Source organism: Bactrocera dorsalis, chromosome 5 (genome assembly GCF_023373825.1).
Source record: "Bactrocera dorsalis isolate Fly_Bdor chromosome 5, ASM2337382v1, whole genome shotgun sequence".
NCBI lineage: Eukaryota > Metazoa > Arthropoda > Insecta > Diptera > Tephritidae > Bactrocera > Bactrocera dorsalis.
Window position 1 is genome coordinate 62,735,174 of NC_064307.1, and position 22,329 is coordinate 62,757,502.

At 36.7% G+C, this 22,329-nt stretch overlaps 2 protein-coding genes and 1 long non-coding RNA gene across 4 annotated transcripts; 2 read left to right on the forward strand and 1 right to left on the reverse strand.

The window, feature by feature from the left end:
* The first annotated feature begins 6 nt into the window (after nt 1-6).
* Nucleotides 7-1,093, forward strand: LOC125778622 (uncharacterized). Its single transcript, XR_007422827.1, has 2 exons — nt 7-455; nt 498-1,093. It is a non-coding gene; the product is annotated as an uncharacterized LOC125778622 (long non-coding RNA).
* Nucleotides 1,094-3,851: 2,758 nt separating this feature from the next.
* LOC105224016 (FNIP repeat-containing protein DDB_G0290617) lies at nt 3,852-5,040 on the forward strand. Its single transcript, XM_011201980.4, has one exon. It carries the CDS (start codon nt 4,034-4,036, stop codon nt 4,904-4,906), a length of 873 nt encoding a protein of 290 aa, XP_011200282.2. The 5' UTR covers nt 3,852-4,033; the 3' UTR covers nt 4,907-5,040.
* Nucleotides 5,041-7,156: 2,116 nt separating this feature from the next.
* On the reverse strand, nt 7,157-20,576 carry LOC105224017 (arylsulfatase B). Of its 2 annotated transcripts, none has more exons than XM_049457181.1 (7): nt 20,426-20,576; nt 14,609-14,948; nt 12,133-12,292; nt 11,584-11,810; nt 11,225-11,486; nt 8,238-8,395; nt 7,157-8,152 (listed from the first exon to the last, which is right to left on the reverse strand). In XM_049457181.1, exons 1-7 carry the CDS (start codon nt 20,455-20,457, stop codon nt 7,319-7,321), a joined length of 2,013 nt encoding a protein of 670 aa, XP_049313138.1. In that variant the 5' UTR covers nt 20,458-20,576; the 3' UTR covers nt 7,157-7,318. The 2 variants fall into 2 exon arrangements, with proteins under 2 accessions (XP_049313138.1, XP_049313139.1); XM_049457182.1 differs by having other exon boundaries at nt 20,328-20,500.
* Between the last annotated feature and the right edge of the window lie 1,753 nt (nt 20,577-22,329).

Genomic DNA, 22,329 nt, shown 5'->3' on the forward strand with positions numbered 1-22,329 from the left:
TTATGGCTTAGCGCCTGAAATTAGGCCACTAAACTGCGCCAACGCGCTGGAAACCTCTGTCATATGCGTAAATTTAATTATTTGCATGTTGTACCATTTATCACACAGTCCCATTAATTGTGAAATTATTTTAAGCAAGTTTGTTTGTAAATTAAATATTGCTCATTCAAGTTTTTGCGTTACGAAACGCTGCTGTATCAAAAAAAGTATTATTTTCGAATTTGTAAGTGCATAATAAATACGTATATGTATACTTGTATAATATTTGTCATTGTTGTAAGGCATTGCACTAATTTTTAAAATTTATTCTATGTATAAATATTTACTTTAAACCATAAAATATATGTATTTGAGCAGCTGGCCGCCTGAAGGTATGCTACTTAGTGTTAATGTGCTAATTATGAAATATGTTTGAAACAAAAGCATGCCTAAAGGTATGCTACCAGAGCCTAAAGGTATGCTACGGGCTCCTAAAGGTATGCTACGGGCCCCTAAAGGTATGCTACGAAGATTTGTGCTAATTACGAAATATATTTGTAACAAAAGCGTGCTTTGTTGTAATTTAGAAAATCACTCACATACTTTTACTCAATTAATTTCTCTTAAGCAGCCAGCTGTGCCTTACTAACATCAGCTTAAATACATAAATAAACATACAAACGATTAGTTATATTTTTTAGTTGTACTTAGTTTCATTACAAAATATTTTCGTTAAAATTTTAATGTGCTCCAAAATCAATACCTTAATAGCTAATATAGTTTATTGATAACATAAAACAGTGAAACTGTAATTCATGCTGTTACATGTAATTTACATAGCTTTTAAGTCCATATAAATACCTGTATACCGTACTTAAGCAATACCGTATTCATTAATGGATAAGACTACAATATCGTATACTTTGTCTTGCATATATCGTCCGTTATTTCAACATATCATAATTATAAGTACATATATTTGAATATTTCTGTTCTGTAATAGAATATAATTTCTTCATTTCCTGTATGTATTTAACTGTAAACTCTAATTGCGTTATGAATCGAAATTTGTTGGTTGAAATACAAGTCAAATATATTATTGTTAAACTACATACTTACAGTTTTGGTTCTTTGAAAATTTGAGGAAGAACAAGCAAGAACGTAAACTTCACCGTAGCTTAGTTGATTTTCACAAAAAAAAATTGTCTACTTATAAAAAGAACTAATTTTAATTGTTCAGTTTGTATGAGAGCTATACATTGTGGCAAGAAAGCACGCGGAAGTTATAATTAAATTCCTTAAGTTAATGATATTTCAAAAACATGTATTTAGTTAAGTTGGTAGGACTGTCTTTAATTACTATGCCAAATATAAGCGCGATCTGTCTACCCGTTTGCTTACAGCAGCTGCTTGAGTCGGTACACCTCAGTAGTGTGTTGCGATTTTTACAATGGAAAATTATATAGAAAATGTTGGAAAAGTCTTACGGTGATTCAGTTTTATCAGAAACACAAGCCTACGAGTGTTACAAAGCCTTCAAAGACAGTTGAGAGATCGTTGAAAACATGTCTCATTGTGGATGAACTTCCACCACTATAACTGATGAAAATATTAAAAAAGTGAAGGACGTCGTACTTGCAAATCGTTAGGCAGGTGTTCGAAAGAGGGCAGGAAAGAGCTCGACATCTCTCGCGAGTACGTTCGAATGATTTGTGTGAATATTTTGTTCTTGTTCGACTAGTTCCGATAAAGCCAAATTTTTTTCAAAAAGTGTACCGTAAACAGGTTTCTAAGGACATGTTTGATAGTGCGAATTCGAATAACACCTTCATGAAGAGCTTATAACTGCCGATGAGAAATCGGTTAATGAGTTTGAATGCAAACAAGTGAACAATCATCGGAATGGAGGGAAAAAACGAACCTAAATCAAAAAACCAAAAAAGAAAAAAACACGCCAAAGCACCTAATCAAGGTGATACTCATTCCTATTTAGTTAGTTAGTTCAATATACGTGGTTTGGTGTATCATCAATTTATTCGGGATGGACAGACAGTCAATAAGGAGTTCTATTTGGGCGAATTGAGGCGTTAGCCAGAGAACATCCGTCGAAAACGCCCGGAATTGTGGAAAAGCTATGCATAGATTTTAGAAGATGATAATGCATCATCGCATCGAGCCACGGTTGTGACCGAATTTAAAGCCAAAAATGCAATAAATACCATCGATCAACCACCGTATTCACCAGATTTGATTCCATGTGATTTTTTCTTATTCCTCAAATTAAAATTGTCGTTCCGAGGAACCCGTTTTCAAAAGTTTTATTGAAATACTTCGAAGGCCACAAAATAAATGTTGATAAATAATTAAATATTTTGCTATTTATTTATAATTTCCGTACTTTTTTGTTACAATATATGCTATAGTGGTTCAATCTGAACAAACTATTCGGAAATTGTACCGAGTCTTAGCCCAATAGCCCATGCCGAATTTCGTGAAGATACATCGTCAAAAAAAAAAAAACAGATTTTCAAAAAAGTACTTTTTTGGTATTGATTGATTGTTGGTATGCCGATTGGCTTAACCCTGCTGGGGGAAAGTATTAATTATCTGTCACCGAAATCATTTGACGATAGGCTCAGAAAACTGTTGAGACAGTTTCGATTCATAGAGAGAAGGAAGTTAGGGGAGCTGGCTTTATTAGGCATTCAAAGAGGTGAATATTATCATGCCGGGACTGATTTTACGCAGGATGTAGATTCCGCTCGTCACCTTTGATTCATAGGTCAGAGGTTCACCGAACCAATTCACTAAAGCATATCTAGTATTGACAAAAGATCGTTTTATCGAAGTCGATCTCTATAGATGCAAGGTATCAATAATTGTGAAGAGGATTTTTCTGATAATTTGAGCTCAACAGCCTAGTAGCTTTCTTTGGCAGTGACTGACTAAGACTTGCCGGAAAATTGGATCCAAGCCATCGGCCGTACAGTAAGTTTCCAATTTTGCACAAATTTCACAGCAGCCAAATCTATGTTACCGAAATTAACCCGATCCGACCAAGGGTTGCTTTTTTAACTATTCCTCCTGTTTGGAACTGTACGTAATAATGCGTCAGCCTCGGATAATCTTATTGGTTATGCGCCTTTCTCCACTGAATAAGTTGCATTCATTTGAGGATCCAAATCGAGTTCAAGTTTCAACAAGAGCCTTTAATTCCCAGCAAACAGATCCGTTGCACCTGTTTCAGGGGTTGAATACGACACTTTTTCGATAATGACATCCTCCACACAACTTATATTAAGTCAATAAACTCTTTTACAGGAGTTCCACTTTTGAAGCGCTTTGAAAGCCCTGCTGCCTATGTGTTCTCTTCAGCTTAAAGTGCAATAGTTTTATACCTTAAGGACGGCAAAGCAAAGTATTCGTTCTTCTTGCGTAAATACAGATTTCTGTTTACTGCGGATTAAACGTTAGTTCGTGACCTTCCGCTCAGTCGGCAGAGATCTCAAGAGCCCTCTCTATGTAACGAGTTCTCTCTGTCGAGGATAATTAAAAATTCGTTGATCAAGATGACCCAAAGCAAAAGGAATAGGCTACAAGTGATTTTCTCTAGATTACTTAATGGAAAAAAATATAAGCTTGGTTGGTTGAAATATCTGCTGAAAGCTCTACAAAAGGCTTAGAATCGCATTTAAAAAATATTACAACTTAAAACTAAGTTTGTGCGTAATAATAAAGGGGTATAATTTAAAAACAATTTTAAAATTTTTAATGTAAAAAAAGGGGGAACATTTTTTTTTGTTTATAGTGCCAAAAAAATCAACCCTGCGCTGTCATTTATGTTTAACACTGACAGATAGCTTCATAGCGCGCTGCTGTCTAACGGCTCCAACTGCGCGCGCCAAAACATTTCAGCATAACGGCTCATATTTCACTCTTTGCTTTATTAATAATACTGTGTATCACAATCTTCTTGCTAAATGTATTAAACTAAAGTATTAAGAAGCTATTTATATATAAGAAATTAATTGTGTAATCCCACGTAATAACAACAATGGATAATTGCAAAACACCCACGCTGGCACAGGTGATGGAGTTCAAGTACGAACTCACACCGACAATGGTCTTTGACCCCAGCCGGCTGCAGGACGCGCAAAATCTAATTGTTAACCGCATAAATGTGCGTTGCTTTACGCCGACAATGAAGAACTTCCAATCGCCCGGACTGTCACCGATCAACGATTGTGAGCAGACGCTGCTCGGCGGTGTTGCCGTTGGCGTCGCCGCCAATATGGAGAGTCTACAGAAGACCCGCGCAATGACGGCTGCTGTGAAGGAGGAATGTTTCAAAGTGCCGCTTAAGATATCGAAAAATGTACAACAAAAGCAAGCATTTGCGGTGCAGCAGCAACTGCAACAGCAACAGCAACAAATGCCCCAAAAATTCGCTTGTCATAACCATTTCGTCAGCGATTCACCGCCGGTCTTTACGCTGAACTCTACCACTAACTCGGATGCGGATTTCAGCATCGACAACACGAGCCCGGATAGTTCAGCCATACTTGGTTATGCCAATAACAATAAAAACAACAACAGTAGCAATAATGATAATATTTCGGCCAGTTCGAATAGCAGCAACAATGCCACATTTACCAACAGTCTAAGTAATTACTACAATAATAATAACAACAACAGTAATACATCGAAAAATGTCAGCACTAGCAATCTGCTCGATCGCACCATGAATGTCTCGACGCTGCTGCGCAGTGTTGGTCTCGAGCAGTATATAGATGGCTTTGAGGAGCAAAATATGGACTTGGAGCAGTTTTTGAATATATGCGCTGAGGACATTCCGCTTTTGGGCGTGCATTCCATGGAACACCAAAAGATACTCTTAGATTTGCTGAGCGAGTTGAATGGTGTTTAATTCTTCATTTCTCGAATAATTCTTTAATTTTTAATGTGTTCTTCGTATAGTGGTTATTTTGTGAAAGCATTTGTGTTTGCGCGGCAGTCATCTATTTTAAATTCTTAATAAAATAATCTTTAAATTCTATGAAATTACTGGCTTCAGTTATATATTATTGTAGGCGGGAGAGAGAGGGGAGAGTAACGAACTTCGCAACATTTCTAAGGACTAAGAGAAAGCCGAAGATGAGTTGGTACTACTATGTAGTTGGCTCAGGGTTCCAACCGCTGATTGTGGATAGCTCAGTTTTTCAAATCTGCTTAAACGTATTATTTCCCTTTCTATCTTTTTCTCTGGTTTCATGCTCTTTCAGCGCTTGGAACAAGTCTAAATTTATTAGGTTAAGCAATCGCAATGAAAAATAGCAATTATTTATACCTTTTTCTTCTTTATTGGCGTAGATCTCGCTTAGACGGTTATAGCCGAGCTTACAGCAGCGCATCAGTCATTCTTCCTTTTCAAAGTTTGGTGCCAATTGGAGATTCCAAATGTGGTCAGGACCTTCCCGACCTGATATTTTCAACGGAGTTGCCTTCCTCTTCCTCTGCTTCCCTTGGCGGGTATTGGGTCGAATACTCTCAAATTTGGAGTGTTGTCATCCATTCGGACAACATACCGTAGAGTTCATCGTTCCATTGACCACGGTAATCGCAAAGGACCACAAATCTTCCGTAGAACCTTCCTCTAGAAAACTCGTTTCGACGATCCTCAGATGTTGTCATCATCCTTCCTTCTGCTGTCTAACTGTCAACAGTGACGTGAGAGTCTAGTCGCGAGTGAGACGACTGTTGGTTTGAAGACAGGATATATTTTGTCTTTTACTGCTAGACCCATTTTGCTTCGCTTCCTTATCCAGTCTGAAGAAAGCAGAACTAACGGCGCGGTTGTTGAGGCCCATGATATCAATATCAATGATATTATAATCCTCGGCGAAGCAGCTGTAGACTCTTATAAGAGATTGTACCTCACCTATTCAGCTCAGCAGACTCATTTTATGTGGGAGTAGATTGAAGAAGTCGCACTATAGGGAGTCGCCTTCTCTGAAATCTCGTTTGGTATCGAACGGCTCGAAGAAGTCCTTTCCGATCCTGACGGAGCTTTTGGTACTGCTTAACGTCAATTTACACTGCCATATTAGTTTTGCGGGGATGATACTTGTTATAAATATAGTTCACAATATCCTCCTGCTTAAGAATATTGTCTAGCTGTTGAGTGAAAAATAAAGGTCTTAATAGCTTTGGGCTACCTTCGAAAAAAGGAGTAAAGGTCATAATAGTTTTAAGGCACCTTCGAAGCGTTAATGATTTCATAAACAGTTTTTTTCAGATGCGAAATATCAACCGTAGCTTGGCCATGGAGTCCAGAAAAAGGAGCATACGAGATACAGCTCGATTCTTTATAGTGGTTCCATAGATTTAGTAACAACAAAGATCTAGTGGTTGTAAGGGTACAAAAACTGAGTTCGACCCAAATTCTTGACTAACATTACAACTTTTTGATTGAAAGCGGCGGCCCTGGGATGGTCAGCGCCATAGCTTCGTTTGGTTTCCCCGATAGCTGAGTTTATGTAATCGGAACAGAAACGAATTTCTATGAGGCTAAAGATGAGTACATAATTCCTAATAAAGACTTGAGAAATGTTGCTTTGCTATAGTTCTAGCTCAAAAATATATTAGGTGGTCGGAGATGGGGATTCTGATGCTTAAAGCTATTCAGAGGATCGTCAATTGAAAAAAACATACAGAATCGTCAATAGTTGAATCGATAGAATATTGGATATGAAACCATCCCTTCTAAGAATAATTGAAAAGAGTTTTTGGTATTTTTTTGGTAAGCTCGTTGATATTTAAGGAAGTATTTGTTGAAAGAAAAAAATTCTTAAGTCCCTGCGAATCCTGCATCTTTATACTATATACCTACATTACTTAAATTTCTTGCTATATAGTCTAATGTTTATAACAGGCTCAGTGTAACCAGGTGCGTAAAGTTTATAGCCTTTGGTCAAATGAAAATATAGGTTTCCCAAAGGTTAGTGGGGTCCCTACTTGAATTCCTTCCTTGCTATTCTTCTTGGATATTTTCAGTCCATTGAGCTTAACTTTTACTTTGAAATGAATTGTGGTGATTCCTTCTTCTAGTTATGGTAAGGTTATGGAAGAACAACATTTTATGCATTATCATCAAAAAAAGCGACATAAGTAATATACAATATTTAGTGAGATTTTTTATAAATTAAATTTTATTGTAATCTTACTACAAATGGCAAGAACTAAATAGCTTAAAAAATATAAAAAAGATTTCATAAAATTCCTTATCTTTTATAACTAAGTAAGTGCTAATTAAATGCATTTCAAATTTTCGAGCGTTCTTTCATAGGTCTGCCAGTATGCTACGCCAAGCCAGCGCTAACACATTCAACACCGCCGCATACTCTGCTCCTTTAAAGTCAAAATCCCAGAGAGAATTCGCTGCTGATGTCGCCGCCCACCACTCCCAGACACCACCATGCAAAGCTGGATCACAGCGCGGATCACTGAATGTATTCTGTGCGCTCTCCACCGCGCCTTGTCTAAACTGCTCCACTTCTTGCGCCAGCAGCTGTACCTGTAGTGGATAGAGTTTAGCCAGATTGTAGCGTTCACAAGGATCCTTTTCAATATCGAAGAAGCATGGTTCCAGCAGTGGTTCACAATGATAGATTTCTTGTGTGTAATCCTCATTGTTGTTGGGACATTGATGTGTGGCTTGAGCGCGTAAACTCTCCACCTGTTCTACGCTGAGCGCTTCACTGCCGAGCACGTGTTGTACCTCTGAGGAGAGCACTTGTTGCGCATAATATGGCGCAGTGGGATCTTGTTCGATGGCTGGTAAATCGCCTAACCAGCCATCGTATTGACCACCAAAGCTGCTGCCATTCACGTATTTGAGCGCGCCGCGTGTATAAGAGCTATAGCCAACACTGTCATCCAGCACGTGTATGAGGCGTCGCGGTTGTGGCGCGCCATTTTCGCTAAGCACGCGCCATAAATTCACACCGTCCAGTTGCAGCTTGGTTGGCAGTGTTATGCCGGCCGCGCTGGCTAATGTGGGCAGCCAATCGATTGCATGTACGACTTGATTGGAAACGTAACGCTGCTGTTGTAACAGTGGACTCCAGATGAGTCCAGCCGAGCGTAAACCGCCCTCCCATGGTGACTCCTTTTGCTGCGCGTGCAAAAATGTGCGAAAAGCGTTAATTGTTTTTAATTGTGTTGTATAAAATTTCGTAATTTGATATGTGAGTACTTACGCCACGGAAGGGATAATTGGAGCCTGCATTTGAGTGTACGCCCACAGTTGGCGCACCATTGTCGGAGTATAGCAACACTATTGAATTGTTCAGCATACCTTTGTTCGAGAGCGCACGCACTACGCGACCAACGCTGTCGTCCAGGCGTGAGACCATACCTGCAAGAAAAATTATTGAATCGTTAATGGAAGTCGAACACTGAACTGAACTGAAAGAGGTGCAATATTAAGCGATTAAATTGATGTGAGGGTTACGGAAAGGCTGGGTGGAGTACAAAATACAGCTTGTACAAGAACATAAGCCACTCAACTTTCCTAAGTAATATCGCTTCCCTCTATGGGCTCTTGAAAAGTACCAAGAAGTTCCGACGTTTTTCAGCCAATTTTGTTGAGTGATGAGGTCCATTTCTGGTTCAATAGGGATGTAAATAAGCAAATTTGCCGCATTTGAGTCAAAGGGCAGCCTGGATAGATTGAAGGGTTACCATTTCATCCAGAAAAACAACGCTTTGGTGTAGTTTGTGGGCCGGATGAATAATCGGTCCCTATTTCTTCAAAAATAATGCCGGTTAGAACTTAACCGTAAATCGCGCCATGATAACCGACTATTTAATGCCTGAAAATGAAGCTCATGATCTTTGCGACATCTCGGTTTCAGCAAGACGGCGCCGCTTCCCACACATCGCGTCAATCGCGTTTTATTGAGAGAACACTTCGGTGAGCAGATAATTTCACATTTTGGGTCGGTCAATTGGCCATCAAGATCATTTGAAAGATAAGGTGTGGTGTGTTACCGTTAGACTTTTACCTGTGAAGTTGTGTAAAGTCTAAGGTCTATGCGAAAAATCGCTCTTCGATATGAAACCTCGTAGGGAACCGTAATGTCAATTCTATACTAATGTTATACTGCCCTGTATCTTCGAAATTTTCAACAGGGCTCATGAGGCATTAGAATTTGCTCAATGAGTGTAAAGCTATTGTTGTTTTGGTGTTGAATTATCTTTTATTTATCCATGTCCATGTGTCTGTATATACGCGAACAAGTCTTTCAGTGAGATATCTATCTGAAATCACGCACACGTCCTTTTCTGCTCAAGAAGCTGCCCATTTGTTCGGAACCGTCGATGTCGGACCGCTGCGGATTGTTCCCTTGGCAGTAAGGTCTACGTAACTGAAACGGACCCGAACTTTTATCCGGCCAAAGACAATCAACTCGGTAGAATTTTGCCGCTACTATAACAACAGCCGTTAATCTCCAAAATTGAAGGCATTATGGGAATTCTCCACAAAGACCTTCGTGCATAACTCCATAAGCAGGAGATTGGTGGATAAAATGGATCACCACCTTTACGTCTTGTTTGAAAGATGTCGTTTCAAGTTACCTTAAAAGAGGGTGCATGGCGCAGGAGCTTGCTAGTCGCCAGCAGAACTTTCAACATCTTTTCTGGCGGATCAAAAATGATTGATGAACTAGGAGCAGGGATCTATTTCGCGGAGCTATACCTCAGGCGACCCTTTAAGCCATCGGAATGCTGCAATATTTCTCAGGCGGAAGTATTTGCGATCAGAAAAGCGATTGAGATGGCTAACCACGCAGGAAACGACATAAAGAAGACCACCATGTATGTCGTTAGTTAGACGGCGTTTAAGGCAATATTCTCACATTGCATTACGTTAGACAATGTTCTTGATAGCAGGGAGGCAGTAAATAAATGTAGTGGCTGCCGAAAAGCGGATGCATATATGAATATATACTAGATTCCGGGTCACAGAAGCATTCCGGGAGACGAAAGGGTTAATGAGATTACCAAAATTGCCATCCGCCTGGCTTATGAACCAGTACAGGAAATACGGAAGTCACTAAAATTGATATACTTGTACAATGAAATTTTCGAAAAGGCTGACAAATTAATCAGGCCGGGATGGAATGCCTTAAGGTCATCCTAGATCGCCAGGATCATGTACACGGATACTGAAGGAAAAAAAGTACCAACCGGGAGCTTCCATTATATAGTAGTATCATGACCCAGAAGTTGCTGAAGTACATAGGAGAACCCATGGACAATATAGATAGACTTAGCGTCAAGCCGCAGATTGAAAAGTTCTGATTGCTGCACTAGCAAGAATAATTGCCAAAATTTGTGGACCGATACAAAATAGGGGAGCGCTTTTGTAGCGGGCCGCCAGAGATAATGGCCATGGAATTCGAAAGAGTCAGGTCAGTCAGGAATTCGAAAGAGACAGGTCCACAAGACTGAGCAGGCGGATAACGATGGATGAGCGGAAGGATCAGAAGGATCAGTTTTTGACGGGGTATGGGTGTTTTAGAGCGTATCTCTACAACTATGGCCATGACGACGGGACGAATTGTTCCTTCGGCGAAAAGAGTGGCAGCACAGTGAAAACGGAAACAATGAATGAGGAGTAGTCCAAATTTCGCAACTGACGAACCGAATGGCAAAGGCAGTTTCAAGGGGTAAATAACAAGCAATGACGATGGAGTTAAGGGTTTAGTACGTAGGCGTATTGGTCTCCGCTTCAACAGCCAATACGAATCGTGCATACCATCCCGAAGCTTTACGGTATCTTTCGAAGATTCCAAAACAAAAAAACAAAACATGCGAGCCGAGTGGGCATGAGTAACAACGAAACATGTAGAAAATGCACGGAAGTTGTCATGAGAGATACGTTGAAACACCGTCTATATATTGGTCCAGCCTTATCTAGAACTCGGCTTAGATATCTAGGAGTTTCACAGTTCAAGAGATTAGATGGAGTTTCAAAATTAGATAACAAGTCGCTGTTGAACTTGTATAAAAGGTCTAGAAAACTCTTTGCACATTTTGAAAATTTATGTATGAGTCAACTAGTCGCAACCATTACCACAACTTAACTTTCTTTAAGCCTAGTTAATTTTTATTGCATGACAGTTTAAGAAGCATTTACTATACTTCACATTTAATTGCTTACATGCACCGCAGCACTCACCTGCATATGTGCGCCTCTTCTTGTCACTAATGTGCGCGAATTTCTCCACCTCCTCGTCCGGCGCCTGCATCGGATTATTCTCATTACCGGTGTGTACGGCCAAGTGGCTCATTAGCAGGAACAAAGGCTTCGCCGCCGCATCATGTTGGTAGATAACACGTTCCGCTTCCTGAGTGAAAACATCGGTGGCATAAAGACCATCCGCCTCCGGCCATGGCGACAAGTCGCGACGAAAATCCAAACCTGCCGAGTAATTGCGATCCTAAAGGCAATGAATGAAATGAAATTAAAACGCAAAATCATTGTAAACAATACAATTAAATATTGAATTAAAAAAATAAGAAATTTTTTACACGCACCAGCATATGCAACGTGTGATTGTAGTAGTCAATGTAGCCCGAATAATAGCCGAAATGATGATCGAAGCCGCGCATTGTGGGCGTTAGTTCTTTGCGCCAGAAACCTAAATGCCATTTACCAATTAAATTCGTTGCATAACCGTTATCGCGCAGTATCTCGGGCAGCAGGTGCTCTTGCAGTGGCAGTCCCCAGGGTTGATCGTTAATGATGACAGATTGTTGCATACCTAAAGGCGCCAATATTGTTTGTACGTTGAAGAAGAAGAAAAGGTGTAATGAAAAGCATAGAAAATTGGTACAAATACATACATATATGTACATATGTATAGTAGAGACAAATATGTGCCGCACACAATGAAGTTGTTAATGTATTTGTGCCACAAAAAGTCTCTCCACTTAATTTGCGCTTAATTAAGCATATTTTGTAGGCGCTTTAGTTAAGCCTCTACAAATAATCCTTTTGCTTCCAACAACCTCATTCTACGGCGCATACAATACATATTCACATGCACTCATGCACATACTTGCACTCATACTGTATTATGTTACCTGTGTGTATTGGATATTTGCCGGTGAGCAGCGTCGCCCGCGAGGGTGTGCAGAGATTCGGCACATAGTGTCGGTTCAGTATGATGCCGTTGTAGGCGAGTGCATCAATATTCGGTGTTAATATCTGATTCGAGCCGTGAAAGCTGACATCGTTGAAGCCCTGCAAAGTGTAAGGAAAATTGTGAGTGTGCAGTTGAGTGGGTGTGCATGGCGTATAAGTGATACGTTTTGTAGGAAAACTGTGTGAATGGCGGAATTAATGCGCTTTTGCTTCTTTTCTTGGTTTAAAGCTGTGTTGAGTGGGACATGGATATGCTTGTAAGTTGCTTATTGCGTGGTAGTTGATCTATGTATGTGTTCTAATCCCTATTAATTAATGGATTTACTAGAATTTTTGTAATGAGTATAATTCATCATCTTTACTTCTTAAGGTGTGTTTTCTATTAAAAAAGTCATATTATAATGCAGCTAGAAAAGCAAAAATTAAACAAAAATTAATTTTTTAAAAAACTAAAAAAACATACAAAATGGAAAAAAATTGTTAAAAATTGGATTGAAAACTATTAAAATTCAAAAAGAAATTAAAGTTTTGAAATTTTTTTAAATTGAAAAAAAATATATAAAAATTAGAAAAAAATATTTTTCAAAAATTGAATTGAAAACGAAGAATATTGAAATTCCAAAAAAACTAAATTTTTGAAATTTTTGTTTGTACATTTTTTTAATTTAAAAAAGCTATAAAAATTAGAAAAGAATTTTTAAAAATTTAATTGAAAACAAAAAATATAAAAATCCAAAACGATTAAGTTTTTTTAATGAAACTTTGAAATTTTTGTTTGAAAATTTTAAAAAAACTATAAAATTGGAAAAAAAACTTTTTAAAAAATTTAATTGAAAACAAAAAATATAAAAATCCAAAACGATTAAAATTTTGAAATTTTTGTTTGAAATCAAAAAAAATCTATGAAATGATAATAATGCGAATAATATGCTCATAGACAAATCAGTCATCCTTTGTATTTTCAACATTAAGACAATAATGTAAAACTGAAAACTATTAAAAAATTAAAAGCAACAAAATAAATCAGGTAAATTTTTTTTAATATTAAAAAGAAGTTGTATTTAAAAAAAAAAAATTTGCCAATAAAATTAATGAAATATTTTGAAAAAATTTGTTTTTCAAAAATACTTTTTTGCTAATAAAACCCGCAAGGAAATTTGTTTTCTCAGAAAAAATTAGCTAACTGTGTGCAATTTAAATATTAAAAAAAGTAGTATTACAAAAATAAATACTTTTAAGATTTAATGTGTTTTCATAACAAATGTTTATAAATTTTGAGTATCTTATTAACTTATTATCGCGCAAATTAAATTTTTTTAACATTTATTAGCTTATATTGCATAAATAAATACTTTTTACGCTTATAAAAATTAGAAAAAAAAACAAAGAAAAACGAAAAAAAATTAAAAAAAAGTTTTCGTTACAAATCAAAGCAAAAATTTTTTATACAAACAAAAATTCCAAAGAAATTTCGTTTTCGCTGAAAATCAATACAAAAGCTTTATATCCAAGAAAAAAAACAATAAGGTTATTTTGCTAAAGTAAATATGATTTTTTAAAGATTCAAAAATAATTAAAAAATAAAAAATATTAATTTTTTTTTCGTTAAACATAAAATCCAAAATTTTTTGTGGTAATAAAAATTCCAAAGAAGATTCGTTTTCGATAAAAATCAATACAAACAACTTTATATCAAAGAAAAAAAAAACAAACAGTTTTTTTGCCAAAAAATATATAATTCTTTTAAAACTAAAAAAAAACAAAATATATTAAAAAAAATTCGTTGAAAATCAAAACAGAAATTTCATTATCAATAAAAATCAAAATAAAAAATAAATTTGCTAGAATGAATACTTTTTTTCAAAAATAAAAAAAAAACTTAATTTTTTAAAACTAAAAAAAATAAATTGTTTCAAATAAAAGTTATTTTCAAATAAAAATGGGTAAACGGTTGAAGGTAAAAAAATATTTTTTTTTCGTTAAAAATCAAAATGAAAATTTTTTGTGCTAATAAAAATTCCAAAGAAATTTCATTTTCGCTAAAAATCAAAATCCTAAATCCACAAAAGAAAAACCAAAAATTAATTGCTACAAATTATTTTAAATAAAATATCCAAAAATTTTATTTTTGTAAGAAATGTAAAAAAAAAAATTAATTAGTTATTAATTTATCAGCGAACATATTCGTATTTTTTTAAATATTTTTCAATTTTTTTTTTTTTTGTAATTTTTCTTTTGTTAATATTATCAAATTACATGTTTATTTAAATTATAAAAGACAAATCTAATTGTTAATTAAAAAATCATTGTATTTATTCATAACTAATAATCAGTGCTCCATACATTTTTCATACCACATAACACGCTATTTGCTCACTAGCGTGGTGAAGAAATGAACTTGTGCGCAAAACTCACCATATCATCAATTAAAATGATTATTATGTTTGGCTTTGAGTTGTTTTGTGACTGACTTTGCTGTTGTCGTTGTTGTTCTTGTTGCTGCTGCTCTTGTGGCGTGGGTTGTGTTGCTTGCTGCTGTTGTTGTTGTAGTACACCAGCTGTTTCCGTGTTAATTGCCGTCACTGCGGCCACGTGATGTTGACGGTTGAGCGATGCCGGCAACAAAAGGAACAACAACAAAAAATAAAGGCCAATGCAGCTGAATTGGCGGTCAACTGGGTGACTTTGCATTTTGTATTTTTGCGTTTTGTTTTGCTTTTCTTGGCTTACAGCTGTGTTACACTCTGTGTTTTTGCTGGAAGGCAGGAAATAGGTGTTGGAACGTTAATATTTTGATATTTTCAGAAAAAGAAATTTTCAAAAAGGAATATCGATAATCAGGATTCATTAAATTAATCGAGTTTAATTATTTCCGAAAATTGTTGTTGGTGCAGGAAAATGGATTGTAACGTCATTATGGTTCTACATATATACTTATAGTGTTTGCTGTTGTGCTGATAAACTAAATTTATATCCACATTATATCTAAAGTTTTTTAATTTGTTTACTTTTTATTTCACGTATGTTTCTTTTATCATAAATTTTACTATAAACGGAGCCGTAAATTTCTTATCAGCTGTTATATTTTTGCTAATTGTCATGTGCACTAATCGGCCTAGTTAAACTCAGATTTTTAGACGCATACCCAAAATAATTTCGTTTGTTGAATTAAAAAGATTTTCATTTAGTTGATTTGTTCACTTTTTTGGGTATACTAAATTTTGAATTTGGGTTTATGAAATTACGTATGAAACTATAAACTTGCTGATAACGCAACAAAGCGTTTATGAAACGTTATAAAAACCCACATTCAAGCATTTCAACATACTGTATATACTAGTATAAAGGTATGAATGTCTGCACTTCTTCCTCGTTGAAAGTGCTCGCCGAGCTAGTTAGTGGGCTAAAACGTAAATTTAACGGTAAACACTATTATTAAAAAAATTAAATGTCTTGGGCTTATTATGTGAAATTTTGTCACTTTTTAATGGCTATAATTTCAATTATTTCATTTCATACTTGAACTAAAACAAGATACTAGTGGGGCACTTTCGGAATTTTTTACTCGCTTAAAGTGGTAGTTGATAAGCAACAGTTATTTAAGTAAGTTAATTACAAAATATTAACCTAAATTTAATATATAGCTCAAGTCCTTTTTTATTACCACTTTTAATAAAAAATTATTATTTATAGCACATATACGAGTATTTTGAATGTGTTCATAGTTTAAGTTGTTTCAAGCTAAGCCCTACCTTAGTTAATTAGCGGATTGAAAATTTGCGTTTACTAATTGATTAACTTAAAAATTTCTCCAAAATATATTTAAGCTTTGGAAAGTCCCTGAAAATTCAGAAGGCTTTACTTTCTTCAACTCGCACCAAGCAATATCACGAATTGGAGAATGAGTTCTATAGCCACTTGTGAATTTCGTTGCAAAGAGCTATCACTTTGTCGAAAAAAACTTCAACTAGTCCTTCAATCAATCCAATATATTCATCTGTTGTGATATTTTGGTTTGAGAAAATTTTAAGTTGAAAACTCTTCCACATCGCCAGAAATCTTTCTTCGAGGGCCTCCTGGAGATCGCCTATGGAATCAAAGGATCCAAAATTTTCAAAGTTAATCACAATACGAGTAGTAGTAGTGATTTTTCGTATCAAGCTTGGACAATTTCCAAGCGTCTTACCAAAGTAAAACGTGTCATGATGAAATGACAAACCTTTCTACAGTTGAACTTCCGTAACTCGAATCACCACAATCCACAAAAAAATCGAGCTATGGAAGTTTTCATCAAAACATAAAATTTTTCAAAAAGATATTCATTGGGTCTGAAATATTCGGTTCTACAATATCTTCTTTACTGGCATAGATATATAGACCGCGAGACCGAGTGAACAACATCGCGCCAGTCGTTTCTTCTTTTCGCTATTGGATATTCCAAGCCAAGATTCGGCGCATGGTGTATATCTTGTCGGTTGTTGATTTTCCAGGTTTAAAGCCACACTGATATGGTCCAATCTGTTTATTGACGCTGGACTTTAATCTTTCACAGCTTCACGCTTGTTAGAACCTTATACGCGATGTTGAGCAGGCTTATCCCACGGTAGTTGGCCCAGATTGTGGGGTCTCCCTTTTTGTGGTTTGGGCAAAGCACACTTAAATGCCAATCGTTGGGCTTTTGTGTGACAATATTTTACAAAGAAGCTGATGCATTGCTCCTTAACAGTTTTTCTTCGCCGTGTTTGAATAGCTCGGCTGGCAATCCAAGGCCCCCTGATGCTTTGTTGTTTTCAGACGGGTAATTGCTATTCGAACTTTTCATGGTCGGACAATGGAACGTTTGTTCTATCGTCATCGATTGGAGAATCGGGTTCGCCTTCTCTTGGCGTTATACTTTCACTGCCATTCAGCAGGCTGGAGAAGTGTTTCCTCTATAATTCATTATTGGATAATATTACACGGAATAGACCGCATCCAGTACGCAGTGACGATAATATAGCAGTCATTCGGCGCCGTAGCAACTCGGAATGACGTATGGAACGACTTTGCTCATCTTACGATCTTAATCTAAAGCCCCTCTGCCTTTCCAAGCGACATCGCCTCGCTTTCTGGGCTTTCGAAAAGTTCCAAGAAGATCCGACGTTTTCGAGCGAAAATTTATTCAGTGATGAGGCATTTCTGTCTCAATGAGTAAGTAAACAAGCAAACAAACAACGGTTTCGTGTGGTTTGTGAACTGGCGGTCGTTCCTTACTTCAAAAATTAAGGCGGTAAAAACGTAACCGTCAATGGCGAACCTTATCGGCGACATTTGATTTCAACAAAAGGACGCCACTTCCCGCACATCGCTTCAATCAATGGATTTATTGAGAGAACACTTCGGTCAGCAGATAATTTTACATTTCGGGCCGGTCTGTGTGGATATGTAAATCCTAAAGTCCATGCGGACAATCCCGCTTTTTCAGGTCAGCAAAACAGTCATCAAAAACTGGACTCAACGGATGGACCATCTGAGACATAGCCGCAGCCATCATTTGAAAGAGATAATCTTCAAAAAAATAAATGCCAGTGAATGCTCTTTCGAATTAAAATAAACATTTTGTTTAAAAAAGTAGGAAACCTTGAAATCACCTAAATCCTTTGAATATTAAAAAAATGCAGCTTGTTGAATAACAATACGGGCATATACGTAATTCTAAAGTCGTGATAAAGCCGATTTGTCTAGAATTGAATCTTGCTAAATAAATTGCTTTTGTGCACAACAATTACATGTACTTAAGGCTCGGGCACTTAAGTAAATAAGGCGTTTAGCATTAAATACTTATTGTTTTATTATCTTCGTAGTATCAATTGAACGAGTAGAATGCAAAACGCTACAAATTAAATATACTAAACACCGGGCATGAGAAATTTAAAAACAATAAATTCGTGACGCAGTCAATCACGATAAATGTGACGAGTATTTAGACAAGTGTGGACCCATTACAGTAATACACCCATTGTTGTATTGCTGACCTTGAATCTGTAACAGCTGTGTGCCTTGTACAAGTAACCCAATTGTGGGTGGCAGGTGAACGGATATATCTATGAGTATATATGTAAGTATGCATAAACTGATTGCATGATCGATAGGCACACGAATGTCAGCTAGTTAAATAAATGGCGCGCTTTAAACTGTAACTTATACCTACGACTATTTATAGCTCTATATGCTTATAACTAGTAAATGGCACAAGGCATGACTAGTCAATTCATTACAGTTTGTAGGCTTTCAAAATAGGCAACAAATTTACATTGCTGACAAGCCTGATAAAGTTACGAAAGCCAAACAAAACAGAGATGTAAAAATTCTTGTAGAATTCCTTGGAAAATTACCAAGTCACAAGAAGACTGGTAGGGACTGGTCTAGTGCGGCTAGTTGGGCCAGCACACAATACAGTTAGCAGTTCAAGGTTAAGCGTAATTATGGCTGAAGAACATAAAGCCGCGCTTACGACAAGTCTGCGGCTAGTGGCAGCGTCCAGTTGATGCTAACGAAGCGGCAATGAAGTGAAAGTGTGTTGAGTCATTACGGAATACTATACAAAAATACTATTAAAAGGGCAAAGTTAAGCTTCCGTACCATTCAAGAATTACCGATTTACTTTTGTTTGCCTTTTTTTCTTAACGCGTTACTATTCATTTATTGTTATTGTTGTGGTATTCGTAACCTGTCGCGAGCTGCTTAGTGTTTAATTGATCGAGTCTGTAGCCCGTATTGTGTTTGGGATGCATTCATTTTGTTTTACTTGCGAGAATTTGCAGTTTATATGTGTATGCTGTTTATACAGTATCTTTCCAATGAATTAGTGATACAGTTTTTGTACTATTACTTTTTTGGAATTAACTTTTATAATATTAAACGCTGTTTTGGTGGGGTGTTTTGAGCTTATTAATAATATTTGTTGAGCCTTGGTTTCAAAAATTAATTGTGATATAGACAATATTTCGTTGTGAGTAAAGGATTTTTGACAGGGGTCACTTTCTCTAGTTCTCGTTCTTTCAAGAATGTGTTTCGTGCGCTCCATCTATAATGACCGTTATCGCGCCATTAAAACCGACTGTTTGGTGCCTGAAATTAAAGCGCGTGATCTTGACGACGTTTCGCGCTTTGAGGCGGACGATTGGTCTCCAAGATCATGTGATATCACACCGTTAGACCTTTTTCTGTGTGAATATGTAAAGCTTAAACTCGATGCGGACAATCCCGTTTCCATTCACGCCTTGGTACCATTTTTTAGAGTCTCCTACAGGTAATCTGCCACGAGATCAAGGGAATCAAAATTGTTCCAAGGTGAATTGCCAGTGACACTAGTTTACAGTCATTTTCCGATTGTGATGTTAGATTCTATTTCTTGCTAATATAGGGTTGTTAAAACCGAAAATGATAGAGGTGTAATGACAAAAATAGCTGTATGTGACGGATAAGTTTTGGACTCTTAAACAGGGTACCTCAAATACCCCACAGACCTTATAACACATCAGTCACAAATCTTTCCGTTGGATTGGTTGATAAGTGTTTTTAGAGTACATAAAACTCATAAATCATAAGGAAATGATGGAGACCCTAAAATATATACATACGTAAGTAATCAGTGAAACGAGCTGAGTCGATTTAGCGATGCCCCGCTGTTTATTCGTCAGTCCGTCTGTCGAGTATACGCAAACTACTCCTTCAGTTTTCGAGATATCGATCTGAAATTTTGCACACATTCTTTTCTTCCGCTGCTTATGTGTCGGAATCTCCGATATCGCATCCCTATAGCATATAGCTGCCATACAAACTGAACGCTCAAGCATTTGAACTTGAGCACTTGCACTTGAACTTGAGCGTTCAGTTTGTATAGAGAACTTTTTGTATTTGTATTTCCGAACATGCGCATTAGATTAACACGTTTGAATTTGAATGAGTCGGTTGTTTGAATAAATTAAAAAAATATTATTAATATAAACGTATGCCGCCTCGTTTGCTTAGTTAACAATACCAGATCAATAAAATATTTCTAAAAATAAAATTTAAAATTTTTTTAATTTGTTTGACACTGTAAATAATTTTAAATAATCAGCATCAAATTTCATTTATTTTTTTTCTTCACCTTTACAAAAATTCTTAATTTACACTTCAAACTGAATTTGCATTAATTTCAATTTCAATTTCATTGCCACTGCACCACTGTCTCACACTGATCCTTACTACTTCAACTCCTCGCAACGACTGAATTGCATGCCGAGGCTTTCTGGCGAAGTGCTACCGCGTCGATCAAATTTTAACTGTTTTAGCCGTAGCGCCAGCCAATAACCAGTCAACCAGCGCAGTTGCGTCCACTCGCTGCGCTGACAGCCGCTGCGCACCGTAAACAAACAATATAAAATACAACGATCACTTTGACGCTTCGGCTAATTCCACTACATTGCTTCGTTATAGTGTTTATTGTCATTCTGTTTGTCACTTACGCTGCAGTCGTTGACTGAAGAAATGTGGAAGGCACTGAACTGGTATTAATATCTAGCTTTGTGTTAGCACAAAAGTGGTTGCAATTGTACTAGTTGTCAAGTTTTGTTAGAGTTTCTGATATGATTTGATAATTCTATTGCTATATACTTACATATGTATATGCCTCGAAGCACACACACGTCTGAAGTACTGGAGATGGGTCTTTCATCTATAACAACATGATCGGTTTGGTTGATGGCTTTTCGATCCGAAAACACCTGGCTATCTCCTGAAGCTTGATCAATTTTCCTATGCTGAAATCTAAAAGTCGATTATCCTCAACCCATTCGTGTATGCTTCATCATGGAGGCTGAATTTACCGACTGTTGTGCCAAACATACCTTCTTTGCCCGCCCTGGCGTTAAAGTTCCCAAGCTCGATTTTGACTTACTGACAGGCGCAGCTTTCATAGGTGCGCTAATGGAAGACATATTTAGTCACATCCTCCTTCTTTTCTATCGGAGCGTGGGCGCAAATCAGCTATATGTTGAAGAGCTTCGCATTAATGCATCGCGGTGAACGCGAGGCCTCGGCGAACTCGAATGTTTTTTAAGTTCTCTTGATATATTTGTACAAAACTTGTAAATTTTGTTACAGCGTTGGTAGCTTAAGTATACAAATGCTTAATAACTGCTTTAACTAGCCGATCTAAATAAATAAAACAATAGCTACAGAGAAATGTCACGTTGTTGTGGAAATTTCACACTTACTACCACAGTTAATGTATTCGGATTATTGTAATTGTATTGGTGAGAGAAAATATCAGTGATAAGCTTCATTCATCAAACCTCAATGAGCATATTGACAACTACGCAGCCGCTAACAAAAGCGCCGACGTCGACTGCAGCTACTGCGCTTATCAAAGCTGACTTTGGCAGATGGCTAAGCAAATCGCTGGCTGAAATGGTGAAACGACTTCGCCAGTTGATTCAAATTTATCTGTGTTTGTATGAATATACATATGTATGTGTATAAGACAAGGAGAGAATTTGTGAAAAAAAATATCATGCGTATTGAGGTAGGTTATGATTTGTGTGTTTTGGATTCTTGGAAATTGAAAATATGAACTACTTACTTATTGAATTATCATGAATTCTGAGACGCTATAAAGTATTTATACATATACATATGTAAATGAGCAGCATGAAGAGCTAAGTCGTTTTAACCACGTTCGTCCATACGTTTGTCTTTATCTCGGAAATTTTGCACACGTCCTTTTCTTTCGAAGAAACTGCTTATTTGTTACTGTGGTTTGAACCGCTGAACCACAATAGTTGTCATACAACCTGAACGATCAATTCTTGCAAATGAAACTGTGCCTTGAATGAATTTTGCTTTTTTCGGTTTCAGCATATACAAGTATTCAATAAATTGTTGGATAGTTTCGACGCCATATTCATAAATCCTTGTCTCAACACCAGTAATGATACGTTTGATGAATGCGGAGTGTTCGGCTACATTTATTTTGTAATCTCTACTCGACGTCGTTGCAAAAGATTCAGATCTTTAGTATTATCACGCTTCGTAGTCAAAACATCAACCGAAATCTGTTGCTTCGATTCAAAAGAGGTGTTGATATCATCTGTTATATCCTTGATGTGAAG

Excerpts from the sequence above, each read along its gene's own strand:
- LOC105224016 (XM_011201980.4), top strand. The coding sequence starts at position 4,034 with ATGGATAATTGCAAAACACCCACGCTGGCACAGGTGATGGAGTTCAAG.
- LOC105224017 (XM_049457181.1), bottom strand. The coding sequence starts at position 20,457 with ATGCAATTCAGTCGTTGCGAGGAGTTGAAGTA. Across the intron at positions 11,811-12,132 it reads CAAATATCCAATACACACAG|GTATGCAACAATCTGTCATC; the intron begins GTAACATAATAC and ends TGGCGCCTTTAG. Across the intron at positions 11,487-11,583 it reads ATCACACGTTGCATATGCTG|GATCGCAATTACTCGGCAGG; the intron begins GTGCGTGTAAAA and ends CATTGCCTTTAG.